The 23,219-nt window shown below is 48.0% G+C and overlaps 1 protein-coding gene and 1 long non-coding RNA gene across 2 annotated transcripts in view; both read right to left on the bottom strand.

Moving 5' to 3' along the window:
* Nucleotides 1–1,572: 1,572 nt before the first annotated feature.
* ASPRV1 (aspartic peptidase retroviral like 1) lies at nt 1,573–9,851 on the bottom strand. Its single transcript, XM_023533854.1, is given in 4 exon segments — nt 1,573–2,538; nt 2,540–2,582; nt 7,133–7,287; nt 9,822–9,851. Coding segments are annotated over 4 exon segments (1,194 nt in total).
* A 223-nt stretch (nt 9,852–10,074) lies between these two features.
* LOC105295765 overlaps nt 10,075–23,219 on the bottom strand; it is a 113,069-nt gene continuing 99,924 nt past the window's right edge. Inside the window, exons 9-10 of the long non-coding RNA XR_002781678.1 lie at nt 12,674–12,862; nt 10,075–11,753 (exon numbers count right to left, since the gene is read on the bottom strand). This is a non-coding gene — a long non-coding RNA (uncharacterized LOC105295765). The remainder of the gene's footprint in view (nt 11,754–12,673; nt 12,863–23,219) is intronic.

Below are 23,219 nucleotides of genomic sequence, written 5' to 3'. Positions count from 1 at the left end.
CCAGGGCTGGGGCTTCAGTAATCAGGAGGCTAAGTGGCGGGCAGCTGCCTCAGTTCCAGGAGAATCAGAACTGGCATTCAAGGAGGGAGCAGCCGCTCTCGGCACAGATCAGCTTAGAGACGTCCAGGGGCAAGTCCCCAGAGGCTTCCGGCAAGCTGTTTGTTTCTTCCTCTGGGATGTACAGGTCAAAACAACCAGAAAAGGCTCGTTCCACCATCATGGGAAGGTGGCCCTTCCCACCTCCTATCAAAAGCTCTTAAAGGTTTGTACCCTCAGTGCCCCTTTTGGTTAGGGGTTTTCAGATTCCTGGCCCTGCTGAGTTTCAGAGAGAGAGGCAGGCATTTGGAAACAAATATGAGGAAGACCCTAAAAGAGCTGGGCACCCCATTCCCAGATCTGAGAATGTCCCCCCACTCCATCCCGCCTCTCTAGTTTCAGGCTCATTTCAAGTCCCTCCAGGAAGAATCCGTCCCTGGCAGAGTCCCCAGCCACCGCCACCTCCTCTGTCCTGCAGAACTCCCTTGGACTGGCCCGTGCAGGTCAACACTTGTCCCCTGGCCTCGCTTTCTGCCTCCAAGCCCTGGCTCCCAGGCAGCTGTAAGAACATATTTGCCAAGCAGGTACTTTCCCATTTATTTACAATATCCATAATTTTTCAATCTCCAATCAAGACATCTCACAAATAACTTTAGGGTCACTTCGGGGTGTAAGGGGCAATCCGAATGCTAAAATATTGTAATTTGAAATGATTAGAGGAATTATGAGTGAATTAGAAATAATGGCAGGAATTATAGAGGAAATATAGAGTCATAATATTTGAAATCGAGGCTGTTATAAAATCTAAGATATGCAGTCTATACATATATCCTCCTATATCTGGGCTAGTCACTCAGTAAGTATTGGAATCTTCCTTCTCTTTGACATTTACTCCGTCTTCCTCACCCTCTCACATCCATCCTATTCATCTCCAATCAACACATTACATGGTTTTGCTATGAGTCAATTTTTTATTGATTTTAGAAGTAATGAATTATTGGCACAAAGCTCCATGGGTTTCAAAGCAAATGACAGAAGTAAACATACATGGTGCAGGTGGGAAGCCCCAACAAAGAAGAATCCCCAAGTAGCTGTGACCCTCAGCCAAGAGAGCTGGGTCTTGCTCGTGTGGACTCTGCAGCCAGCACTCAACGCTGATTCAGGCTGCACAGACCTGAAGGTGACTGAGTCATGTCTCAGGGGATTAAAGAGGCTCCCTAATCGTCTCTCAAAGACAATCATTTCTAGCCTTCTTGCAACCTTCTTCCAGCCTTCAAGTCTTTGCTAGCTTGACAACCATGAGGACCCTCTCTCCCTCTAAGAAAGCCAGCCTGCTCTCCCTCACCTGTGCCTTTTCAAATGGAAGCCTCCCCCACCAGGGGCAGAGTAAGGCCCCTGCAGAGGGAGGAGGAGGAGGGCAAGAGCTAGTTTTAGAGGCTGGGCCAAGCCCGTGACTCCCTCAGGACCTATGCCTTCCCCCTCCACGGGATGGGTCTTCTGCCAATTTTGGCGGGGGGATAAGGAAATGGGGACTTTTCAATAGGAGAGCTGCTGCCCGCCCTCCTCCGGGGCCTCCTCCTCGATGAGCTCCAGGTCGAACTCATCTTCCAGGGACCCTCCAACAGGCAGAAGACGGAACTTCTTCCCTTTCAGGGTGCAGGTGCGATGCTCGAAGTCCAGGACGGCGTTGTGGTCCTGGAGCACATCGGTACCAATGATGGCTTCTTCAGCGCTGGCATTGGCCACTAGGAACTCTGCCTTGAGCTTCAGTTTGCCCAGCGACACCACTGTATCCCAGACGCCCAGGATCTTCATTTCCGCCCCATTGGCCACTTTTACCACATTCTCAAAGGGCCTCAGGGTATCCAAGTCACCATCAGTGACCTCCTCCCACAAGCTCGGGTGGACCACAGAGACCTGGGCCCCGGAGTCCACCAGGAACCTCACGGGCACTTTGCCGATTTTCCCCTTGAGATAGTAGCCCTTACCCATGCTGTTGGCAAAGACGATCTCCTTGGGCAGGTGGCTGTGGGCGGCCCCCGCCACCCCAAACGCTTTCAACAGGCTTTCTTTCACAGCCCCATAGTCCTCCTGGTCCTCCGGGCTGAGTCCACCGTAAACCTCCAGGGCATTCCCCCTGAGGGACTCTTTCAGGAACCTTAGCTGGGTGATGTGGTCCCAATGGTTGAGGTCGTTGATGACCTCAAAGCGGTGCAGCCAGAGGTGGGGGGCTACATTGGCTCCATCAAAAGGCTCTGGGATGAAGGCATGCTCTCGGCCGCCTTCCTGGCTCCTAGCTCCGCTCCCGGCCATCCTTCTCTCTGGAACCGCAGCGGCGACCCACGCCAAGTAGAGAAAGCCACAGAGCAGTGCCGGCGCAATCACGCTGGAGAGCAGGGCCTCTCGAAGCAGAGTGTTGCTTATGCACCCGGCCTGGGGCAGGGAGAAGGGACCAGGCGGGAGTTGGTTGTCTGACCAACTGCTGGGCGCAGAGGCGGGCAGCTGCTGTGGCCAGCTCACTCTGCAGAGCCTTTTTGATGCCTATCCTGGGCCCTCAGGGCTCCCCATTCTCCTTTGTTCTGGAAGCTCCACCCCCTGATAGTCCCGCCCTCCTGCCAGCATCCTGCCCAACGAGCAGGATCAGTGCCTCTCCCTTCTGCATCCATCCATGGGACTGCCACAGGCAAGCCCACGTTGCAAGAAAAGCCAGCCTCAGTCACAGGGGACGTACTCAGGTACCCTCCTCAGCTTGTGCCCCAGAATAACAGATAAAGACATGGAGGATGTTATGACATCCACGTGTTTGTCACCAGCTAGAGAAGGAAGGGGAAGGTAGGAACCAGAGGCTCATCAACCTCTGGACTGGGGAAGCCCTTTGCCCTCGGCCCCTTTAACCACTTCGAGTGGTTAAAGAAAGGAGCTTATATTTATTGCGCCCCTACTATGCGTGAGGCACAGGGTAGGTGTTTCTCTTACCTTCTGAACCAAGTGTAGAATCCCATAAGAGTCCCCAGAGAGGGAGATAGAGGAAGGTCCCAGAATCAAGAATGCACAGAAAAGGTTTTAAACGACAGACATACACACACAAGCATTTTCCATGAATTCGACTGCTGCAGTAATTTTCCCTCATCGATCACACCTAATTCAGAGTCAACACTTTTCTGGGCTAGGCCCTTGTGCCCTCATTAAGGCCCTGAAGTGGCCTGGTGCAGAACTCGAACTGGGAGTGGATGCCGGAAGCCAGCTCCAGCTTCACCTCTGGGCACTCTACATGTGTCGTCTCCTCCCCTGATGGCCCCCCTCACCTTCCAGGAACCTTCCGAGAGCACCTTCACCAGGACCGCAGCCCCCTCCCTCCCTCCCACACACACATCTGATCATTTAAGAAAAGAGCATCCAGGAAATTTCACTCCCTTTGGTTCTGAAAGGGGGAAATGTCTGCAGTGTTGGTGAAGCCAGCAGTGAGGTTCTGTTAGGCTTTGGCTGGAGGAGGCTGGATGTATGAACTCCTGCTGGGGCACGGGGATGCGGGGCTGCCCTGGCCCACCCCACGGTTGCCCAGGAGGCAGATCTGTGAGCCCTAGGGCAGGAGCCCGACTCGGGCCTGTGCGGGGAAACTGGGGTTGTTGGAGGGGCCCCACTTTTATGACTTCATACAAATGTCGCCCCATCCATGGAGCCCTCTACCCTACCTACCCCTAGGCGAGCACATGTTGCGTGTGTTGTGCTGCTTTGTTCATCAGTCTGTCTCCTGCGATGAACCGGGACATGAAGCTCACACATATCAGGCATGCGTGACTGTCTCCAGCCCCTATAGAAACTTACTGAGGGCGGTAGGTGCTCTCTGCTGGGCACCAGGCCTGTTTGAGCACTGTCACCAAACAGGTGAGATTAAGACAGGAGAAGAGCAAGAACCGGTAGCACACCTGTGGCTCTGGGCTGTTTTTCCTGGCCTAAAGCCTGTTCCTCACTCACCCCCTGTACCATTCATCATTCAGTGCCTGGTTGAATCCCAGAAGACCCTGGCCCCAGTCCTCCCTCTGGACGGTCCAAAGTCCCCAACCATGCCAAGAGGCCCTCAGTCCCTGCTGCCGTCTCAGCCCCTTGCACCTGACACAGTGAGCCAGCAGAGAGGCAGCCGGGTCAACACCTCTCATCACAGCTGCCAGGCTAAGGTGGGGCCATCGTACCATTCCAGGAGCCCAGGGGATGGGGAAATGGAGTCACTGGGAAGGTGTTAAGGGCAGATGGGTCTCCAAGAAGATTGCATAATAAGAAAACCTGCCCCCAGAGAATTGTCCCTGCCACCCGCAAGACCGGGAAGCCTCTTCTACAAGTGGACTTCTGCGGATAGACTCCCGGCCCTGGGATAGGTTTTGTTCTGTGACCCAGCAACCTGACCTAGTGGCTTCCTGGCTCCCTGGTATTCATCACCCCACACACCTGGTCCCTTGGAAGTGAGAATGCTTGAGGAGGCTGGCATGTGACCGAGGGAGGTGAGAGGCAAAGTGACTCATCAGCTGGCAAACTAGGACTGCTAGATGCCCCAAGCTGTGGCTCTTTGAACCACTGTGGTAGACACTGAAGTCAGATCTCACCATTGCTCTGAACTAGAAACGGGTGGTCGCTGGAACTCGGGTGGTGGCACTTCACTTGATTGGGTTTGGTATACACTTGGCAAAGTCATTTCACATCTATCACTTCAGTGATCATCATGACAACCTTCGAGGCAGACCAGCCCATTCCACTCTAGGATTTGAAGCACAAGGAGCTTGAATGGCTGGATGGCTTGCTTCAGGCCCCAAGCTGTCCAATGCATGGAGAAGGGCATTTTGCAAATAAAGTCAGGGAGTGGGCAAACTGGGCTTAGGGAGGTGCACAGATAGGGCCTGGGGGCTTGTGCTATTGGTGGCCTCTAATGGGGACAGCAATCTAATAGGCAGTGAGCAAGAGCTGATTGTTAAATATTCAAGAATTTTGTGAGCTGGTTGTTCAACTGGTAGCTTGGAATTGGATTTTGTGGAAGTATTTACACCACAGAAACTGGAAAATTCTAAATCAGGACTTTTATTTCCTCTGGAAACCCAATTATCATCACACCCCTGCATGCGGACCTTGGTCACTCTCTCTGGGGCAAATTAAGCCAATGACCTATGATTAACAAGTTTATAGCGATCTCCACCGCTGCCTGACCACCTGTCCCAAATACCCTCTGTAGCCTGCCGTGCCCCATGCTCCCCCAGAACCTTTACACTTGTGGGTCCTTTGGCTTGAAGCAGGCAGCCCTCCTCAGGGAGGCCCTCCAGGCTAGCTGTTCACAGTCCCATCTAGGATCCCTAAGACTGAAGCACACACAGCTCTGGTGGTTACTAGGAGAGCTGGAAGGGATTGAGTTTCGGGACCAGTCTCTGGCTAGGATCAGGAACATGGTGAGGCAAGTTCTCAAGTTCCCTTAACCTTTGGGAGATGCCCACACACAGAACATCCCAGAACCACTCAGGAACCTCAAAACTGCTATGCTATTGGTACACCAATTGAGCTAAACCAGCTGGGGCAGGTACCTCCTCCCAGAACCTCAGAAATCGTGGCTAATTATTGACAAGTATAGGTATTGGGGTGGGAACACCCTCATTATTACCCATTAGCATCTCCTGAGTGTGTTCTAAAGCAGGCACATGGTACTTAACCCAAGAGGAGGCAAATCAGGGCAGTAAACAGGAAGGACTGAGGCAGTCCCCACCCGCCACACCCCCTCACTGAGATTTCGGGGCTCTGAACTCTGCCAGCCCGAAGTGGCCCCAGCTCCCCTTTGCCATTTCTTCTCCCCAGGGCAGGGCCCATTAGGACCCCTGAGAACTAAAGCCCTTAGCGAGCAGTGGGTATGCAACCGGAAACCACGTGTCTCCTCCTCTGTACTGTTTCTGGGGCCTGATGACTTCTGGGAGCACATCACACTGGGGAGGAGCCTGAAGCCTTCAAGTCCTAAGGGTAGAGGGCAGAATCCCATGATAAAGGGTGGGCTAAGAGGGGATCTGAAGGTTCTCAGATAGTTTTGAGCAGAGCCGAGAGACACCTTATAGATCTGGGTGCCCTGGTGAGGCTCAGACTGAAAAGAGTCAGGAAAGGTGCAGACCAGCCCCACAGCACACAGGCCAGCTGCGGCAGCTCCTCTTCAGGCTGCAAGCTCCTGACACTCCCAAGGTCAAGGTCACCCTGGCAGCTGGATGGGGAGGGAGCAAAGGGGGATTCAATGACTTTTCAAGGCAGCAAAAGAAGATTGAGGGGACAGGAGGCGCAATTTCTCCAACGAGGGTCGGCTTCATGAGCCTTTGACCTGCGAAGTCACAAGGGGCTCTCACTCAGAAAGGCCCGAGCTTGGTTTGATGCTCTGCTGTTGCCGTCTTGAAATTCCCAATAATTTTGAATAAGGGGCCCCACACTTTCATTTTGCACAAGGCTCTGTAAATTATGTAGCTGTTTTTTTTCTCCAACCAATCTGATGGGGACTTCCCTTCACACACACACACATACACACACACAACACAAACATATACACATAGACACACACTCTCCTTACCACACACAACTCATATATAGGTTCTGCAAAAACACACTGTACATACATCGTGCACATGTAAAATACACACTATACACGCAGTCACACTATAGTTCTCAGTTCAAAACAGCTAAGAAATTCTGTAAGTGGCATATAGAATTCAGCTCCCACCTTTCGTTTCATGTATTTATGTGCACACACATTTACTTTGAGTATTAAAATCATATTTATTGGATGCACCTGCTGTTTATTAGCCACTAGGCACACTTGCTGGCTCAGAAAACTAGGTAGGTCTCTATCACCGTGGCTTACAAGCTAATGAAAACAGGATACAGCTGTTTAACCACACAGTTTTGAAAGAGTTTAAGACCAACGTGTATGTGCAGGCCCACCACTTGAAGCAGCCCATCACAGCCACGCTGCTATGAAAGTGGGTCATACTACCTTCTGTCCCCTGTCCACACTGTGGGGCCAAGGACATGATTCTCTTCATTCATCCCTCCTCTGAGTACTTGCTGCCACGAGCAAGGTCCTGTTTACCTGCTCACCTCCAGCCCCAGTCCACCCTGCGGCCCTGGTCTCAGAGCTGGTGTGAGTGTGTGGCTGCGTGGGGTTGATGGCACAACTCCTAGGAGCAGGGGCCACAGCTGCTTCCAGCATTCTGCTTCAGTGGGATATGGCATCAGGACCTCAAGCTGAAAAAAGGGGCAAAGAGGTGAATTGTGCACAAAAATCTAGTTGGGGAGGAAGATCAGAGTCCTAGGGAGTCTGGGTGGGCTCTGAGCAAAGCGTGTGGGGAACCTAAGGCGGCAGCAGTTTCCTTTTTCCCAAACCACAAGCCCTCAGATGACCAACGGCACAGTTCCCAAACAGAAACAACCCAGCAGTCACGTCAGTCACAGCCAAAGACACTTGGGCAGGACAGCTTTGCCTTGACTGGTCCCCCTTCTCGGTCTGTCGCAGCCCTCGCTGAACAGGTTCGTGTTGCCACTGAGGGACAGGGCACTCCTGCCGGCAGGGCCATTCCTCGGTTCTCCACTGTTCCAGAATCTCTTCCTCCCGTTTGGGTCACCCTTCACCCTTCCTTATCACCCAGTTCAGAACTCTTCCACCTGGAAGCCATCCAGTTCAACCCACCAGCTGGACCCCCTCCGTCAGCAGGCAGCGATGCCTGGTGCCAAATGAGGCCCTAGAGGATCCGGGGGGTGTTTAGGGAACAGTGATCCCGGGCTCCAAAGCCATTACCAGCTGTCCAGGCCCAGGGTCAGGGCCAGGGCCAATAAAGACTTGGTCAGAGCAAGTTGCTGACTAACTCTCGAGCAGTCCAATATGTCAAGACCAGTTCTTTCTCTGTTTTTATCTTTCAATCAAATCTGAAGGTTACTTAAGGTGTTCTGAAGGCCTCCCTACTCCCCTCCTCACAGCCTGGCCCTGCAAATTGGATTCCTACCTTCTTCCCAATTCCTGATGCCCCCACCCTAGACCAAGTTCTCATCCCTTTCTACTCGGGTTTCGGCCACCCTTCCTCCAGGCCACAGAGGCCTAGGTGCTCTGTGTGGCTAGAGGGACTGGCTCTAAGGGAAGACTCTATGCAGATCCCCCTCCTCCTCTCCCATCTCACGGTCCCCTCCACTTAACTGAGGCTGAGAGTGCAACCTTGTAAGACAATTCAAACAGCTGTGGCACCATTAGCCCACTTCTGACAAACACTTCTGAAATTTATGAAATGTCCAGGCAATCAAAATATACAGACTCCAAATACAAGTGGGCTTCTAATGACACCAGGGAACTTGGCTCAGAGCTAGACACATGGAAGACTTTTGTTCAACTTAAAATTCCTCAAAGGCAGCTTTGAACTGGTCCTGAAATAGTTTTAATTGCTGTTAATGATAACTGGTATTGTGAGCAATGCAAACATATAAACTAGCCTCAGCACAGGGAACTGTTTCTTTTGAATCTATTGCCAGCTTAGCTTTATTCCTAACTTATAAAAGATGGGGGACAAAATGGGGGCACCTTCCCTCTGGCATGTCAAAGTGGTCTCTCTCCACGTTACCATCCAGAAGGAGGGGGATGCAGGAAGGGGCAGAAGAGAGAACAGCTGAGCCCTACTATGTGTGCACATATCCAAATTATTGGTAGCAGCAGTAACAAACATTTATTGAGCAGCCACTGTGTGCCAGAAACCATGCTAGTGACCATAAATTAGTGTAAGTCACTCCGAAAGCCTGCAGCATAGATAGAGATGGGCAATGCCAAATAAGTGGGTTGATTCAATTCCATACATATTTCTTAAGGCCAACTCTGCCTCACATTGAGTGATGAGTCAGCCCTGAGCCCTCCCCTCACAGAGCGCTCAGGTGAGTTGGGGAGTCAGACTCAGACGCAGGGAAATGAATGTGAGATTTGGGCAAGACTGTGGCCCAAAGGAGCATGGGGCAACTTGTCCCACCGGAAGTCAGTCAATATTGCCCAAGAGAAACAAAAATGAAAAAAAAAAATGTTAAAGGGGAAACCTGCATTAGCACTGAAACCAAGAAAAGAGGACACCCACAAACCACACACGGGGACCGACTGCTGCTTGCAGAGCAGACTCTCTGTGGAGGGATTTAGGGGTGGAGGTCATGGAACGGCCTGTGTGAACACACCAGACAGGAGGGCTCTGCGGGATGGGGTTAGTCTCTGGATAAAACAGTCCAATTAAAAATATGTATATAAGCATAGAAAAAAAGCCGAAAGGAAATATACCAAAACAATGATGGTACTTATTTTTCGGTGGTGAAAATCATGAATGATCTCGATTTTCTTCTATATACACTCTGAGAATATATTCTCTAATCAGAAAAACATTTAAAAGTAAATTGTTCTTGTAATTTTCTTTAAGCTTAAAGTTATTTCCAAATAAAAAAGTTTTTAACTGCAGGTATACGAGAAATCTCTGTATCTTCAGCTCAATTTTGCCATGAACCTAAAACTGCTCTAAAGAGTGAATCCCATTAAAAAATTTTTAAAGTTTTCAAAAAAGGTACTTAAAGGGGGATGTCATCAAATAACATCGACGATAGTAATAATTGTCAAAGCTAAATGATAGGTATACGAGGAACATTTATTTGAGTTTCCCACAACTTTTGAGTCTATAAATTTACCATAGTAGATAGTAAAATAATAAGACCCTCCCAACCTGGCCTGCCCAGTTCTAGGCCTGCTGCCCAAGCAGTCAGCTTATCACCCACTCTTGGGCACCAGAACTGCTGGTCATCTTGAACGGGCAGTCTCAGCCACGTCTCAATGTCCCTGCTCAGTGTCCATTCCCATGCTCCATCACAGAGATTCTCAGCTAAGTGACCTGCAGCACTAGGCTGCACACTGGGTCCAGCTCCAGGTAAGCGCACAAGCCTCCGCCTCCACCCCCAACCACCCATGGAAGTGGTACCAGCCTTGCCCCTGCTCCCAGCGCTCCAGAGGTACGCCCCCTCCCACCTGGGCTCCCACTCAGCTTCTCATTGCAGGTCTCCCTGTCCTCAACTCTCTTTTTCTTTATGGGTTCCCCTCTCTCATCTGAGTCAGCATGCACTAGCCTCTCACAGCTTAGAAAATAAACCCCTCTCACAGTCCCGTATCCCTCTTGGTCAATGACTACTTCTCTTCTTCCTTCCCAATCAATTTCCAGAAGGGCTGGTCTGCACTCATAGGGCCATAGCAGGCAGATGCCGCACTGTGGAGCATGAGGGGGCTGAAGGCCAGACTGCAACCCTCTCGCCAGGCCAGTGTGCTATGATGAGGGGCTGATCTGCCTGGAGGAAGAGGCGCCCCTTTCTAACTCACACAAAGGTTCCATATGGTCTAAGTGTCGCCTGGCTTCTTCTCTGCCTCAGTGTGTCATCTCCACTCACTCCCAAAGCCGCTGGCTCCTGCCCTACTACCCTCCAATGCAACCTTGCCAAGGGCATCGGTGGCTTCCCAACGGCCACATCCGATGGCCCCTTTAGGAATTTGATTCTCTGAAGCGTTTTCATTGCTGCTGTTACTCATAGGTCTTTTCAGCCCAGTTGGCTCCTGTGATCCAAGTTTCTGGATCTTGTGCCTCAAAGACCACTCCACTCAGTCTTTTGTGGGCTTCCTTCAACAGCCCTTTCTCATTCTGCACTCTCTGCAGTCTGTCTCCCTGGCCTAACCTCACTCCTCTCCTCTAGCTGCCCACTGCCATGTCCAACTACAAGTGTCACTTTCAGCACTGAATGCATTATCTTCTCCCTAGACCCACTCTGCCTCCTGTGTTCTTTATCTGGGCAAAAGGCACCACCATCTAGCCAGTTCCCTAGTCAGCACCACAGGAGTCACCCTCGCCAACTGCCTCTTCTTCCTGCTTCAATCTATGATTGATGGGTGGCCACCTTCTGTTGGCTCCTCCTCCTGCCTTCCCTCTCTGCCTGCACTGCCCTAGTTCAGGCCCAACTATTGCAACAGTCTTCCTGCAGGTCTCCCTGCCTCCTGTCCCCTCCCCATTAATCCAGTCTCCTCAGGGCTGCCGGAATCCTGAGATGTAAGTCTACTCATGCCATTCTTCTGCTTAACATTCCTCCGTGGCTCCTCATCTCAAAATAAAATCCTGACTCTCAAGATGGCACGTGAAGTCCCCCTCCTTAGTTCACGCTCCACCTATGCTAAATAGCTCATAGTTCCCCAAACATGACCGGCTTTTCTTGTGTCTTTTCACAAGCCACTCACTTGGCCAGGCAAGCCTTCCCCACACTCCAGTTCCAATGGCGAACCCCAACTCTTCCCTCAGAAGTCAGCTAAGGTGTTACCACCTCCAGGAAGTCTCCTTTGATTTCTCCAGCAAATTAAGGGGCTCCCTCCTATAAGCTGTCATCACAGGGACTGCAATCTTCATGCCACCTGAAAAATCCCTGAGGCCAGGTCCAGATCCACTCTGGGTTGGAGCACCGACACAATCGAGGCGTGACAGCTGTGGTCTTTCTAGCTCTTCACTCATGTCGTTCCCTCTGCTCATCCATAACCTGGACATCCTCCAAGCTCTTTTCCTGGGAAGCAGTGCCTGCTCTTCCTGAGCAATCGCTCTCTCCTCAATGGCTTTGAATGTCAGGCCTGGTAGTGCTGTCTTTATGTGGTAGACCAGTGACATCTGAATTTTTTTTTACTGTGATCATAATAGGAAAGACTTTTTTTTAATTATACTCCAGTATACACGTGCATTATAACATTAAACATATATACTTATCTATAAATAAATAAAAGTATATATATTAATATATTATATAATACATATTTATATATTTAATATTAGCATATGATATATAATAATTATATGTCACATTTAATATCGTATATTTATTTATATACATAGCTGAAACAAAATGTATTTACTACATGCAATATACTCTGATATTTTCTACTTCATTTCTTTTTCTTCTTTTAATGCTGATAATGATACAGTAAATTAAGCTCCCAAATCACAAACTGGTCCCCACCTACCATTTGAAGCCTCTGCTATAGCCCGTGGGGATCACCAAGGGCTTCCAGCAGGGGAGCAATGTGATTAGAAGGGTGAGTTGGGACAGTGCTTCTCAAATGTTCTAAGGTGAAGCACCAATTTTATAAATTTCCAATCTGTTATGTATTTTACTTTTTAAAAGTACAATAAGAATGAATTATTAGAAAAAATAATGGCAGATTTTTAAAAATGCAAGCCCTGACTCATATTATTAGCTTCCATAGACACTGTGGAGTGGTGGCAGGAACATATTAGGAGGTGGACACCGAATCGGAGCTAGAGGCATGAGGCAGCTTTGCCAGTCCGTTTGATGCCCTCAAGTCTTCGACATGTGGCCACACGTGCCCTGCCAATCTCTGTCTTGGAGCAATTCCAATATGCACAGTCTGAGAAGCTTTGCTAAGAAGGAAGGGGCTGCTCTGCAGGCTCCTACCTTGTGTCTGCAGAGCCTGGCTGCCTGAGTTTGCATCCTGACTCAGCTGTGGCCAAAGATAGAGGACTTAACATCTCCAAGCCTCAGTTTCCTCCTAGGATTGTCCCGGGAGAGTAATAAAGCAAATCCTTACCTCGTAGCCGGGCCCAGAGCCAGAACCTGGTTGACCCCACCTTCCAGCTCTCACAGTTATGATTCTGCTATTGTTGTCTCCTGTCTTTCCGATTCAGCCTTGTTCTCGCAGGTCGCTTCTCTTTGCTCCTCACCCACCTCAGCTCCTTGCTTCTTCTCTGCCTCTCACTCTCAGAATATGGCTGGCATCCTATGTGGCAGAGAAAATAGTGCATACGTAAGTGTACTAAAATTTTATTGACATGCAGGATGTTTAGCAATTTACAAATAATAATAAAATATATGGTACTCTTTATTGTAAATTGCATGGAGCAAATTGAGTCTTACAAATGCTTTCGCTGATTTTTACCAACCTGCCAAATCCATAACCAACCTATAATTATAATTGACAAATGAGTGTAGTTCCTACGTGAAAGCTGGTTGATGTTTTTGTTTGTGCCACTAGTAAGAAAAAGTGAAACAAAGATGATACAATGTTGGAATTTCACTCATTTATATCATTTGCCAATGATATAAGCAGCTTCTTTACCCAACCAGATAATAGTTTTTGAACACTGGAAGAACTTATACTCAATTTTTCCACGCCATTCACAATGTAATGGCTGCAGGCACAAATACATTTAAGTTTAATGTGCATTATTAACTTTTTCTCTATAACTCTTAAGTCTAGGCAGTCAACAAAACAATAAATCAAGCTCCAATTTGTGGGGTTTGCCAACTTCCATGATGTAAATATTCCCACTATGGCCAATTTCAATCTATCAATATGATATCACTGAATTCAGAGGTGGGAAAAGCACACTAACATATTATATAGTATTTCCACAGACATAACATGTAAACAATCTTAAAAACATAAACGATACAATATTATAACATTCTTAGGAAGTGGTGAGTTTTGAATATGTATCTTTGTCTAATTATAATTTTATATAATTTAATTTTTTAAATAACAGCTAGGCTTAACTACTGCCTCACAAAATTCCTGAAAATTTAACAATCAGCTCTCAAGAGCTAGTGTGATCTGAGCACACCTGGATCCAACCCCCTCCCTCTAGTTCTGCCTTGAATGGGGCCCTCAAAAGGCTCTTCAAACCTGATGGCCCTTTCCAATGTACACTTTTCAGGGCTTATCTTATAAACAAAACTGAACTCATTTTCCTGCTCTCAAACTTGTCCCTCTCCATCTGCTGTCTTGATGAAGGGCTTGACCATCCACCTGGGACTCCTAGTGAGACCACAGCGTCACCATCCTGCAACCTTCACATCCCATCTGGCCCCAGGTCATTGCCATCTAAACCCCTCTCAATTCTGCCCCTGCTCTCTGTCCCCTGGCCTGCTCAAGTTCACACCCCCATCACCTGCTCCCCAAGTCTCCCCATGGCCTGGCACTGCCTGCCATCCTGATGGCATCTAAAGCACTCATTATGTCCTGCCCTGTTGTATACTTGGCAAAGTCAGTCTTCCCAGAGCCCAATAGTCGCTGTCCCTTGTCCCATTTCTCCTGAGCCATCTCTGGCATGTCTTACACACTCAACCTCTGCTCCAGCTGCAGAACTAGCTACAGTTTCCCTAATACACCCCAGTCTCCCAAACCTCCATGCCTTGCACGTGCCAGTCACTGTCCATTCAAATTCTTGCTTCACAAATTCTTAGTCATTCTTTTGGACTCACCTCAAATATTAGCACTCTAGTGAACACACCCAACCCAAGCAGAATTCATTTATTTGTTCATTCGCACATTACTTCATTACTAATATTTGTTTAGTGCTATGTGCCGGAGTCCGTGCTAGGTACTGGGGGAAACAGAACTAGGGCAATCAGTCCCCTGGTAGACAGGGCTTTGTGAGGATGCTAGGGAAGAGCGGCAGGGGGATACCCTTACTTAGGTGCCTGGCGATCGTAGCCTTTGATCTGAGGTTTGATGGATGGGTAGGAGTTAGCCAAGAAAGGAAATGGGGAGAGTGCTCCAGGCAGAGGGAGGAAGGCTCAAAAGCCCCGAGGCATGATCCTGCAGGAGGTGTCAGGTGATTCATCAGGCTAGCCCTTGAGGGTCAAGAGGAAGGCAAGACCAGATCCAGAGTGTTTTAATTGGCACATGGAGAAAGCTTGATAAATGGTGATGCTAATAGTGGTAAAGACAATGGGAGCAACAGAAGTCTTCCTGGTCCCGAATTACAGGCCTTTTGGAAAGCTCAATTTGAGAACTATAATAGAGAGACAGAGTGAGAGTCGAGACTCTGGGTTGAGAGATCAGCAGTGCAGTTAAGAAATGCTGAAGGCCACGTTCAGTGGCTGTGCTGAGGAAAGGGGCAGACAGATCAGGAGGGAGTATAGGTGGAGAACTGGTAGCACCTGGTGACCACCTGGAAGGGAGGGCTGCAGGGGCTGTCTTGTTTCTGGCCTGGGTGACTCGCAGGATGATGGTGGCACTCTCTGGAGTGACTATGAGTTCATCCTGGGACTTGCTGGGTTTGAGGTACACACAGTAGAGCCAATGGAGAAGTGGCTGGGTCCTCCCACCCCTGCCACGCTCAATCACCAATCACCAGTTGGCTGCTGGAATCTGAACTTCAGGAAAATTTTCTGATTGAAAGATGGAATTTGGTAGTCATCAGCAAGTCAGCATTTGGGAATTATCTCCCGCATCCATGGAGGGAGAGAGCCGACTGAGAGGCGGTGAGTATCCTACACAAACCCTGTAGAACACTGTCATTAAAGGGGCCAGCACGGATGAGGAGGGTGAGAGGCAGTGAGAGAGGAAGGAGGCAGAGAGCAGAATGGAGTCCCAGAAGACAGGAGAGGAGAGTGGTTCAGGGAGGAGAGGGCGCTTAGTACAGATCAAGTGTGGCGAACATTGAGAAGTACCAGATTTTAGCAATTTGGGGTTCATTGGTGGCCCTGGTGACACTGGGTGAAAGAAGAGTGGCTGGTGAAATGCAAGGCAGCAAAGGGAAGGAGAAGGTCGGGAAGCTGAGATGATGGCTACCAGGGCTGCAGGTCCCGAGGGAGACAAACAAGGGGGCGGATCCACAGCCCAGCTGAAAGGATTAGCCTTGGGCCGGCAGCAGAACTGCCTTTCATGATGTGCAAGAAGGCACAAGGGTGGAACCAAGGTAGGTGAATATTCAGATGAACTAGCCAGGAAGGCGGGTGTCAGTCAAATTCTCTGGGAAGCAGATGCCTAATGGAGTTAGAAGTGTAAGAGATTTAGTGGGGGTAACTCCTGTGAAAGAGAGAAGGAGGGAGCAGGAGGAGGCAGAGAAGGCCTTCAAACAGAGCGCAGGCAGAGCCTCAGACTTGGGGAGAAGTGGCTGGGTCCTCCCACCCCTGCCACGCTCAATCACCAATCACCGCTGGCTGCAGCTGGGGCGTGTGAGCTTCTCCCCAAACCCTCAATTTCCCTCTGGCAGGAAGAACTGAGCAGAGAAATGGGATTTGGGTTGTTTGTCCCAAGTATGGTGGAGAGGTTATAGGGTAGAGGACAACAGGGAAGGTTTAGAACAATTCTAGGGATAGAGGAGAGGCAAACACTGGCTGTTTGGTTGCGACTGGAGGCCTGGAGTTTGTAGGAGCTCCAATCACCTCACTGGGGAGATGAGGGCAGCGGGAGGTTGACCTGACCCAGAGCTGGGTGCCCCAGCCTGGTCAGGAGCAGTGGGATGATAGAGGAGAGAGAGGTTGGTAGGTTTGGGGAAGATGTGTCTGATGTGAGGGAAAGGGTCTGGGCCTTCAGGAGAGGGAGGACAGGTGAAAAGGGAAGGGCGCAGGGGAATCCTATGAGGTTGAGGGTAGGGATGGTGAGAATTGTAGATGAAAACTCTGGAAGGGAAAAGGCTGCTATTAGAGAGTGGAGATTCAGGAATTGTTTTAGAGCAGAAGTAGAACAGTTCTGGGTAATGACAACATTGGTGGCTGAGGAGGGCATGGAGCCATCAAGCCAAAGCCTGGCTGTTCCCAGGATATGGGGATATGGGCTGATGGCATGTTTATATTCCTGTCATATCCCCTGTCAGCTAGCTGTCCTACATCCCTGTGTCTGACGGTGCCCAGAACTCTTGGGGGCAGGGCTGGTCCTTGGGCACAGAGCAGGCCCTGGTCACATGCCTTGTAGCTCCCCCATCCTTTAGAAAATGGGTAAATGTGGAAAGCACCCAAAATTACTTGAGGAAAAGATTGTTTATAACGAAAAGACAACCAACCAAATAGGAGAAGATATTTACCTATGATACATCTGATAAGGGGTTAATATCCAAAATTTATAAAGAACTCATACAACTCAACAACAACAACAAAAACAATCCAATTAAAAAATGGGCAGAAGACCTGAATAGGTACTTCTCCAAAGAGGAAATACAGATGGTCAATAGACATATGAAAAGATGCTCAAGGTCATTAATCATCAGAGAAATGCAAATTAAAACCACAATGAGAAATTACTTCATACCTGTCAGAATGGTTATCATCAGTAAATCAAAAAACAAGTGTTGGCGAGAATGCAGAGAAAAGAGAACCTTCATGCACTGTTGTTGGGATTGCAAAATAGTACAGCCACTATGGAAAACAGTCTGGAGTTTCCTCAAAAAAAATGAAAATATGAACCAGCAACTGCACTTTTGGGTATTTATCCAAAGAAAACCAAAACACTAATTTGTAAAGATCTATGCACCCCTATGTTCATGGCAGCGCTATTCACAATAACCAAGATATGGAAGCGACCTAAATGCCCATTGACAGACAATTGGATAAAGAAGTTATAGTTCGTATATACAATGGAATATTACTCAATTATAAAAAAAAAAAAGAAAAGAAATCCTATCATTTGCAACAACACGGATGGGCCTAGAGGTTATTATGCTGAGTAAAATAAGTCAGGGAAAGATAAATACCATATGATTTCATTTGTATGTGGAATCTAAGGAACAAAAGGAGCAAGCTAAATGAAAACAGACTCACAGATACAGAGGACAATCTAGTAACTGCCAGAGGGAAAGCAGGTTGGGGTGCTGGGTGAAAAAGGTGAAGAAATGAAGAAGTACAAATTAGTAGTTACAAAATAGTCATGGGGACATAGAGTACAGGACAGGGAATAAAGTTAATAGTATAGTAATGGTTATGTGTAGAGCCAGACGGGTGATAGACTAATCAGGGGATCACTTCATAAACTATATAAATATCTAACCAATGTACTGTACAACTGAAACTAATTTAAAAAAAAAATTTAAGATTGTTTACAACAGGTACATTTGAATTTGCCAAGAAACTTTTTCTACCAACTTCACACACTTAGAGACAGAGGCCAAGTCCATGGTGTTCTCCCTGATTCCACGTTTTCATTGGTAAAATGCAGGCCTTGCTGAGTGACAAAGGGAAAAGGAGTGGATCGTGAAGGAGACACGAGCCAGAATGCCTCTCACTGTGCCAGTCACTAAGTAGGTGCCCAAAAACTATTTATAGAATGAAGGGTTGGCTGAATGTAAAGGCCCGGCCTGGCCAAGTTTAATGCCTATTTAATGTCCCCCCACCCTTTCCCCATAGTTGATGAAGTTGATGAATTTGCTTTCTGGCTGAGCGAAAAGCAAATTTACATGGCCTTGGGACCACAGGCATATGCTGAAGACTACACACCTCAGGGCACAAAGGGAAATACCTGTCCTTACTCAAAATTGACGGGAAATTGCTAAATGGGCCAAAAGAAGAACCAGCGTGCTTGCTGCTCTGTGTTCTCTCCCCTACACCCTGGCTGTTGCTTCATGGAGGGTCAAAACAAGCAAGATAAAATCTGTCCGACTCATAGTTCCAAAGAAACAGGAGTTAGAAGTGTGACCCAACTGCAGCATTGCCCCTCCCTGCCCTATTTCTCCCCACTGGGTGGCCTGGGGAGGCCCCAACCCAGGATGGGTGACCTCTGTGGCCTGTGCCCCTTTTGCACTAATGTCTCCAGACTTCCATTTTGAGACCATATTCTGATCTCTCGTGAGATCCAAATCTGGTTTCATTTCTGGATGGTGAGCTCAGTTGTTTTCCTCTTCTCTGACAAAAAGTTGGGTGTAAATAAGGAAGGAGTGGAAACCCATGATCCCCCAGCCCCTGCTCTCAGTCACTAGCTTCTCAGAGGACTTATGGTGGCGGCTTTCCTTGGAAGCCAGGTCCAATCCCACAGTGCCTCACTCACTCCAATCCGATCTTGGTGAGGCAGCAATGTGGACAGGCAGCCTTCACTCCACACCTAACCACAGGGGGCCACCCCAGGTCAACTCCAGAGCCCTGAGTTTGAGTGGAAGCCTTCAGGCAGGCCATGGGACCCCAAGGGGACTGAGTCTCTCCTATGTAGGAGAGATATCACAAAGACACACTTCTGGATATAAAACACATCCTTCCTGGAACCTGACACAGGGCCCTTGCCCAGAGGTGACTTTATTTATTAATTTATTTTTAAATTTTTGTAAGAGTTTACTTGAGCCAAAACTGATGACAGATGCCTGGGAGCAAGATCTCAAATGCTCCAAACTAGAGATGATTTTAGATCATTATTTGTTGAATGCTGTACAGAATTATTTGAGTGAATGAATGAATGACAATGACACTGAGTCAGGAGCCTTCAAAACCTGTACATTTCTGGGTCAAGAAAGCCTTTTTCTAGCCTTTTTCCTTTCACCCAGGGACTCCATGGTCAACCAGGGTGGACCCCCCTTCTCCCTCCAGGTTCAGAGTATCCCAGTCATGGTATGATGTCTCCTCTCCACATGGGCACCAGTCACCTCCTCCCCATGCTTCATCCCCACTCTCCTCTGTCTCTGTCATTGTGCCCCGTGCTAAGAACATGGGGAGAGCCCTAACCCAGATCAACCTGTGTAAAACTGAGGATAGAAAGTGCTAGAAAGCCCCCCGCCACACACACATACACAGATGCAGCACAAACTGGGCAAAAATGTAAAAATTCAATTTCGCCTAATCATATATTTTTAATTACGGGATTTTCCAGTGTCTCAAAAGAAAATTACAACTCGCAGACAAACATATATAAGTAAACAACATAAAGACACTGGCAGCAAGCCCATTGCTGGTGGGAAATCACCAGTGAGGGGAACCCTGCTCCCCCTCTAAGAGTTCTGTAATTGTTTCAGCGGTGTCATTCCTGCTCCTCCGAACATACTGTAAGTTGTGTAAGATGCTGTCGAAAGAGCACAGAGCCGAAAGGCAGGAACCTCAAGTTCTAAACCCACAATGGCCCCCAAGTTGCTGTGTGACCTTGAGCGAACTCCTTAGCATCTCTGGGCTGTCCTGTTTCCAACGACAAAATGAAGGATGGCCTTTAGAACTTCTGTCTTAGATTTCTACAGTACTCACAGGGCCTGGCCCAGTACTGCCTGGGAAATGTCTGATAAGTACAATTGGAAAGAAATGGCCCAACATGATTTTTTCTTTTTCCAACATGATTTTTAAATCAATACAACTCCAAACCTGGATTTAGTTAAGATTTGGATAAGTAAGGTACCATTTCTCAAAAAGTTCATCAGGAAAGTTGGATAGACTGCATCTTTAGGAGGCCACAAGGTCTTGGAATTTTCTTTTGCCACAATCAATTTTGAGCCCCTGGGGTGAAGGAGAGAGAAGTGGAACATAGAAGTAGGAGTAACTCTGCCGGGGTGGTAGAGGGACTGGTGTGACAGAATCACTGAGAGGGGGAAGCTTGTTGGCATCACTCTGAGCTGAACCATCCCAGGCTGTCTTGGATCCATCTCCAGGTGATAAGCCCCTGCTGTGGGTCCTAGCCCTTGGGTGGTACGTGATGACAGTGGCATGTGTCTGCTCAGAGACTGGATGAAAACCAGACATCGCTTCCCAGTCAGGAAGCAGGCTGAGGTGCTTTTGGACCGTCTTTGCATGAACACAACTGGCCACGTGCCTGTCTTAGCCAATGGAGAAAGGAGGACAGCTCTCTGCATGGGGGACATATGGGCAGGATCCTGGGCCTTATACCCAGGCAGTCACCCAAAAACTCTGAGAAATGCTTGTTCTCACCCGCCAAGAGAATTTCGTCCCCACAGAGTTCTTATGCTCCTCCCAGCAATCTCTCTCCATCTCTTCAGGACTCAGGGGCACAAGAACCTGGGAGTCTTTTCCCAAATTGATTCTGAGGATGGTCACATTCTCATCCCAGAACATTTGCCTTCCAATTCCCTGTGATCCTCTGAGGGGACACAACCAGGTGGGCTGGAAAGCTCAGCTTCAGAGTCAGACCAGCTTCACCCCTCACCTACCATGGCTGTGAAAAAGCTACCTGGCCTGTCTTTCCTCTTCACCAGATGAAGACAATAGGATCAACCCAACAAGCAGTTGTGCGGATTAAAGGAGATAATGCACAGACAGCGCTTCACTCAGTCCAGACCAGAGCTCGCTCGTCTTTACCAAGACGATTACACAGAGCTACAAAAACACTCTCATGGATTAAGCCAACTATAAGCCTCATTAAAAATCTGTCTTCCTGTCAGGTCACATGACTGGAAAAGGCCAGGAACTGCAAAATAACATAAAATCTTAAAGTGGCCAACTCTAGGACTAGAAGGGTCTAGGGCTGCTTTCGGGGTTATGGAACCCAACCCCTCATTGCACAACTGAGGAAACAGGCTCAGAGACAATGGCTGATGTTTCTGAGGCCACCCTGCAGGTCTGTGACAGTATTTGGACAAGAGGACATATCTTCCAATTTTTCTGTGTGGCCAGATTATTTTCTCAGATATCAATTTGTGTTTAGATGGTTGCATTTTTCCCTTCCTTCCCATTCCAGGAAGGTCTTGGCTCTGTCCTCTTTGAGTTCTAGGACCAGACAGAAGCTTTTCCCTCCTTTATGTCTATTTTCCTGAGCCTGAGCTCCTTACAGACTCTGAGGGGAGTGTCTTGAAGGCTCCCTGGGAGGGAGGAAATGAGAGGAGAGGGGAGAGAGGAACCAGGGATCAGGAAAAAGGACTGAGACCCGGTTCTGCACCTCCAGGGACGAGCAGGCCTTAGAGGCAGGGAGGCAAGGCCCTGGGGGCAGAGTCTGAACCTCACAGGGCACTGGGGCCCATAGGAGTGGACAGCCCACAGAAGTGCCCCTTTCCTGAGCGGCACCATAAGCCTCCTGGATTCTGGGGTGACCCTTCCATAATGACCATGATGGAATTTTCTCCCTGTCAGGAAAGATTAGAGCTCAGGGTTGGAACTGAGTTGATCTCAGGAGCATTTCTTGCCCTCCTGGAATGTTAGATTGTGATTCATACTGTCCACATAAAGCACTTTTTAGTCCCTTTCGTGACATCATTCAGTATGACCATACCATCCATTTGTATGATGATTTATAAAGTGTCTTCACAATCGTCCATTTGGTCTCTGAGATCCTGCCTGTTAACCAGATGAAAATACTACAACTCAGAAAATGGACCAACTTGTTCAAGTTCACATAGGTAGTAAGAAAACTAGGATGAAACCCCAGGTCTCCAGACTCCTAGACGGTGCTCTTCTGTACTGCTTTTATATACAGCTGGCCTCCCGCTCTCTCAAAGAACACACCTCACTGTCACCCAGGTTCCACAGCCAGGGCAGGCCTCTGAGGGAGCATCTGGGCAGGCCCACTGTCCCTGAGAGGCCCTGCCTTGGTGACTGCAGGTTGCAGTAACAGCTTTCTAGATGCTCGCTTGACACTGATTATATGTCAGCTTGAATGGAAGCTAAAGGTTTAGACATCAACAAAACCTTTATAGATAACTGAGAAATCAAAAACAAAAAGTACAACTTCCCACCAAACAGATAAAAAAAAATCAGTAAACCTACTAGCAATTATGAAATGCCCACAAATTACCTTATTGTTGTTGCTGTTAAGTCTATTAGGTTGTCCAAGTCTTTTGTCCCCTAGAGTATTGGTGGGGGGAATATAAATTGATAAATTGATACTTTTCTACACACACCCCCCCCAAAAGCCTTAAAAGTATTCACGCCCTAAATACAACATGGTGTCTTGGACTGGATCCTGGAATGGAAAAAAGGACATTAGTAAGAAAACTGTTGCAAGCCAAATAAAGCCTGGCATTTAGTCAATAGAAGCATACCAATGTTAATTTATTAGTTTTTACAAATATACTCTGGTTAGGTAAGATATTAATGTTAGAGAAAGCTAGATAAAGGGTACATGGGAACTCTCTGTACTATCAAAGCAACTTTTCTATAAATCTAAAATTATTTCAAAACCAAAGAGTGTTCACACTCTTTTATCCAGATTTTACTTCTAAGAATTTACCGCAAAACTTATCAGAGATGTAGGTGGACATTTATGTACAAGGATATTGAACCAAGAAAATGCAGAAATTATCGACATGTCCAAGAATAGCAGATTGATTAAATAAGTTATAATGCATCCAATGATGATAGAATGTGGTCAGAAAAAAATCATCTATCTTATAATGATATTTATTGACATGGAAAATGCTTACAAAAGAAGGTAAAGTGAAATAATCAGGACATAAAACTATATATATTTTAAGTGCAATACAATTTTTAAAATGATGCAC

The sequence above is a fragment of the Pteropus vampyrus genome, unplaced genomic scaffold (genome assembly GCF_000151845.1).
Source record: "Pteropus vampyrus isolate Shadow unplaced genomic scaffold, Pvam_2.0 Scaffold113, whole genome shotgun sequence".
In the NCBI taxonomy this organism is placed as follows: domain Eukaryota; kingdom Metazoa; phylum Chordata; class Mammalia; order Chiroptera; family Pteropodidae; genus Pteropus; species Pteropus vampyrus.
The sequence above is the reverse complement of the archived record's forward strand: the minus strand, read 5'-3'. Positions and strand labels throughout refer to the sequence as shown.